The sequence below is a fragment of the Poecilia reticulata genome, linkage group LG1 (genome assembly GCF_000633615.1).
Source record: "Poecilia reticulata strain Guanapo linkage group LG1, Guppy_female_1.0+MT, whole genome shotgun sequence".
In the NCBI taxonomy this organism is placed as follows: domain Eukaryota; kingdom Metazoa; phylum Chordata; class Actinopteri; order Cyprinodontiformes; family Poeciliidae; genus Poecilia; species Poecilia reticulata.
In genome coordinates this window covers 12,608,399-12,612,992 of record NC_024331.1, presented here as the reverse complement: position 1 = coordinate 12,612,992, position 4,594 = coordinate 12,608,399, and the positions used below count along the sequence as shown (strand labels likewise).

Below are 4,594 nucleotides of genomic sequence, written 5' to 3'. Positions count from 1 at the left end.
AATAATAATAATAATAATAATAATAATAATAATAGACTATTTTCTTAGTGCAAGGAAAAACAATAAACCTAAATTAAAACAAAAGGAAAACTTACATGTTTCTTCTGAACTGCATTGTAAAATGTGTTTTTTTTCTTTTATGTCAAATAAAATACAGTTGTTGGGTTTTTTTTTGTTGCTGTTTTTTTTTTGCGGCACAGCCATATATGCAAATATTCGCCGTTCTGCGAGTCCAGCGTCAGGACGAAGCCCTCACCGTCACAGCTGCAGGACGCCCGGTGCTCTGAGAGGAAATGAAATATTTCTGGGATGATAAATAAAAGGAGCCCTTTCTGGCTGAGTTATGGCCCGGGTTCGGCGTCGCTGAGAGGGATGCATGCCGCCGCCTCTCTCCCGCCCCAGAGGAGGCATCATCAGAGCTGATATATGGTCCAGCTCTGCATTACCTTTACAAAAAACAAAGGATCATCCGCGCTGTGTGGGTCGTGGAAAAAAAAAAAAAATCTGAGTCTATAAGCTGCGGCCTCTAACGGAAGCCGAGTCGACTTGTCCAAATACGCTTAAATGAAAGCCTATGAAGTGCTGCTGGACTGGAGTTTCACGCGTAAAAACTCACAAATTGACTAAGAGATTGTGATCCTCTCCCTCTTTCTCTCTCTCTCTCACTCTATTTCCCTATCTCTCAAACTCTCTCTCCATCTCTCTCTCTCTCTCTCTCTGTCTCTCTCTCTCTCTCTTTCTGCTTCCCCTCATTTACCCCACATACCTATTCTGGTGTCTCACCACACGACTAAATTAGACCAAAGATGATAAGAGCACCGAGCATTATAATTCCGCCGGGCTCCTCCTCCTTCCAACCATGCGTCCTAATTAATGGGACACCCCCCTCTCCCCCCCCAGTCGCAAAAAGCCCAGCGCTGGACTGCAACATAGTCAAAGAGTGAAAGGGAAGAGGGCGAAAGTGCCACTGGAGATAATTGATTAGCCACCAATCAATGATAACTTGTTAGTAATCGTCGACTCTTTTGGACTTCGCCATTTTCAGGGAGGCACCTCATTCCTGCGGATCGAGACTTTGAGCGCATCCCATTTCGGAATAACCCTTCCCTTTATTTATTTCTTTTTTTTCTTTTTGTTTTTTCTACTTTACCTCCAAAGTGTTATGTGACTTTTTTTTTTGTTTGCTTTGTTTCATACATTCATCCTCGATTTTGGATTTTTTTTTTTCCTTTTCTTTTTTTTTTTTTTTTTTCCTTTGCAACCTATAAAATCTGAAAGCAACTAAACTCTTCCTGCAACCAATGATGACATCCAAAGAGGTGGCCAAATGCGACGCGGCGGAGAACAGGAGACGCAGCCCGCTGGACCACTTGCCGCCTCCTGCCAACTCCAACAAGCCGCTGACGCCCTTCAGCATCGACGACATCCTGAACAAGCCGTCGGTGAAGCGGAGCTACGCCATCTGCGGCACGGCTCATCTCATCTCGTCCTCCGAGAAGCACCGTCCGTCCAGCCTGCCGCTGTCCAGCCGCGCACTCCTCACGCAAACCTCTCCTCTCTGTGCGCTGGAGGAGCTGGCCAGCAAGACCTTCAAAGGGCTGGAAGTCAGCGTGCTGCAGGCTGCGGAAGGTAAATGTCGGATGCTTTACTCTGCTGCATTTTGTGGGCTTTTACGAATGTGGGGGGGGGGGATACACTAGAAATATTCACGTATTTTGATTTGATGCGTTGATGGAAAAAGGATGGATTTTTCTGTTTTGTACTTGTTACTGTAAAACTATCATTTTCGTTCCTGTATTCAAGGTGAAAATTAAGTTTCAATTTAAGTGTCATATTCTTTATTTGTGGGAGTTTGGAACACTTTTACGCACAGTCTAAAACGAAACCCTTCAGCCTCAGCAGAAATCCCTGATTTTCAATTCGTATTTAGTGACGACGAGGTGCGATTTCATCCCTTCCACTTTATACTCACTGCATAAAATGTATTTTATTTTTTGTAGATAAGCATTTTTAAACACGTCGACATGTAAATTATGTATGATATACATCCATAAACATACTAAACCCTCCCACTTTTAATTTTGCATTATTTTCTGATAACTTTCAAGATATTTGTTTTATTTTATTTTTGTTCTGGTCCATGGTTGGGCCGGAGGACTCGCTTGAAATATGAAACATTACGACCCCTGATCGAACCAGAATAACTCAGCGACCTCCTGCTGCTAGAACACAGACATTAGAAAGGTGTAACCACCTTTTCCTCGCAACGCACAACGAGTAGAATATAGAAGAAAAAAAAAACATTAAATCTTCATTTGTCTAAGCAGGTACGAAACGTCCCCAATGTAAGCGTTAATGCATATTCGGAACGAAAAGTCCTGTGGCAGACGGCTCCATTTCGTACCCGAATAATTCTAGTAATAATTCTAGTTGACAGATTTCTGTTATTTTAACTGTATTTTTTTTTTTTTTGCAGTATCGACTTAGTGTTTTTAATCAAAAAACAGTGTAGTCTCAGCAGTTTTTTACTGCATAATCTATTTATACACCACATTCCTGTAGATTTAAAGTGCATTGTGGGAAATTTCCAGGGCACTATTCTTTCAGTAAAAGTGACATTAACTCACCAAACAGGCTGCTACTCTTGATCATTAAAGTTAAGGTAAAAACACATTTTTTTCAGCAAATAATAATTTTAAATAAGTCTGCAATTGACTGATTTTACTGTAAAACAGTTTCTCTGATATTTATTCAGGACTGAGGCTCCACTACAATTCAGTGTGAAGGGTTTTATAGATGACTTAAAATGCAAAAGCTGCAGGATAACTGTCCCCACTGTGCTACTGTTATTTAACAATAAATATATTTTTTTTCAATAGAAAGAATGGGTCTACTTTACTGGGACTCAGGAGACACGTCATGAGACACACACACCCCAAGATGTGTCTCCAGTGACCAAGTAAAACATATTCTGACCAAATTGTAACAAAAAATAAAAAGTTGCCAATGTTAAAACAACAGAGTGTCTGAAGATCCACTTTGAAATATTACAAGAAAGCCTGACTGAATGGAAGGGAAATCTAAACACAGAGAGACGAAATGGCAAATGAAGCTGCCATTAAAAAAATAAATTAAAATTGTGAATATTCAGAACATTTAAGAAATGTTACACATACATGTAGGACATTTGGAGGTGGTACATTTTCAATAATGTCCATTTCAACTCTGAGGGAGAATAAAGTTGTACTAAAACATTAGCATAAACTTAGTTCAATTCAGCATGAATATGCACAGAGCGTGTTGCTAACTCTTATATGTCCATTTGTTTGAGCCCATTCCCAACAAAGCCACATGTAGCACAGTCAGCTTAATCAAATATCTTTTCTCCTTCACCATTTCGTGCCTTGCGGTTCTTCAGCTTTGGTCGTTTCGTACCCCAGTCGTTCCAGGATGTTTTGTATTTACATATCATGAGGAACCCAGCAAAGGGACATCTTGTACACACATCAACAACCAATTATTTTAAATATTCTGCTAAAAGCTGAATAATACAAACCATCAGGAGGTCAGTTCAAACTCATTTTAGTTTGAGGGTGGGGAATAGGGTGGTTCTGATTCAACTGGACCAATTGAACAATAACATTTTTAGACACTTGAATTTAATTTAATTATGCATGAAGCTTTTTTCATAACAATTAATCTCCATCATTTATTTAAAAAAAATTAACTTCAATGAGAAGTGAACCCATAGTCCATGGTTTTAGGCACAGGGGTGTCACATGGTGGAAAGGAACGAAAATGCATTTGTACGAAATGGCAAACTGGCCTCAAGTCAAGTCTGGATGCTTATTCAGCCCGTGTGCCCCAGAACGTCTTTTCGTCTAGGAACGCCCCTGAATGTACTAAACGGAGAAGTGGTGAAACAGCCAGCACCTTTTTGTTCATCGTGCCTCTCCCTTTTCCTCCGTAGGCCGGGACGGGATGACCCTGTTCGGCCAGAGGAGCACCCCGAAGAAGCGCCGGAAGTCCCGGACGGCCTTCACCAACCACCAGATCTACGAGTTGGAGAAGCGCTTCCTGTACCAGAAGTACCTCTCCCCCGCAGACCGCGACCAGATCGCGCAGCAGCTGGGCCTGACGAACGCGCAGGTCATCACGTGGTTCCAGAACCGCAGGGCCAAACTAAAGCGGGACCTGGAGGAGATGAAGGCCGACGTGGAGTCGGCCAAGGCCATCGGCCAGGTGCCCCTGGACAAGCTGGCCAAGCTGGCGGACCTGGAGAAGTGCGCCAACGGCACGCTGGGCCACCCGCGCGCCGAGTCTCCCGCGCGGGGAGGCCCGCAGGATCACCAGCACGAGCTCGCTCAGAAACTGCGCAGCTCTCCGCTGTCTCCCTTCTCGGACCACACAACGAGCAAGGAGTGCTCGGAGGACGAGGACGTGGAGATAGACGTGGATGACTGATGGCTCTCACACACACGCATACAGACACACACACACACACACACACACACGCACACACACACACACACACACACACACACACACGCACACGCACACACACACACACACACACACACACACTTACACGCAC

General features: G+C 43.3%; 1 protein-coding gene and 1 long non-coding RNA gene across 2 annotated transcripts in view; one reads left to right on the top strand and one right to left on the bottom strand.

Moving 5' to 3' along the window:
* Positions 1-888, bottom strand: part of LOC108166192 (uncharacterized) — a 1,669-nt gene extending 781 nt beyond the window's left edge. Inside the window, exon 1 of the long non-coding RNA XR_001776469.1 lies at positions 257-888. This is a non-coding gene — a long non-coding RNA (uncharacterized LOC108166192). The remainder of the gene's footprint in view (positions 1-256) is intronic.
* A 324-nt stretch (positions 889-1,212) lies between these two features.
* lbx1b (ladybird homeobox 1b) lies at positions 1,213-4,533 on the top strand. Its single transcript, XM_008409767.2, has 2 exons — positions 1,213-1,629; positions 3,971-4,533. Exons 1-2 carry the CDS (start codon positions 1,302-1,304, stop codon positions 4,462-4,464), a joined length of 822 nt encoding a protein of 273 aa, XP_008407989.1. The 5' UTR covers positions 1,213-1,301; the 3' UTR covers positions 4,465-4,533.
* Positions 4,534-4,594: the final 61 nt, after the last annotated feature.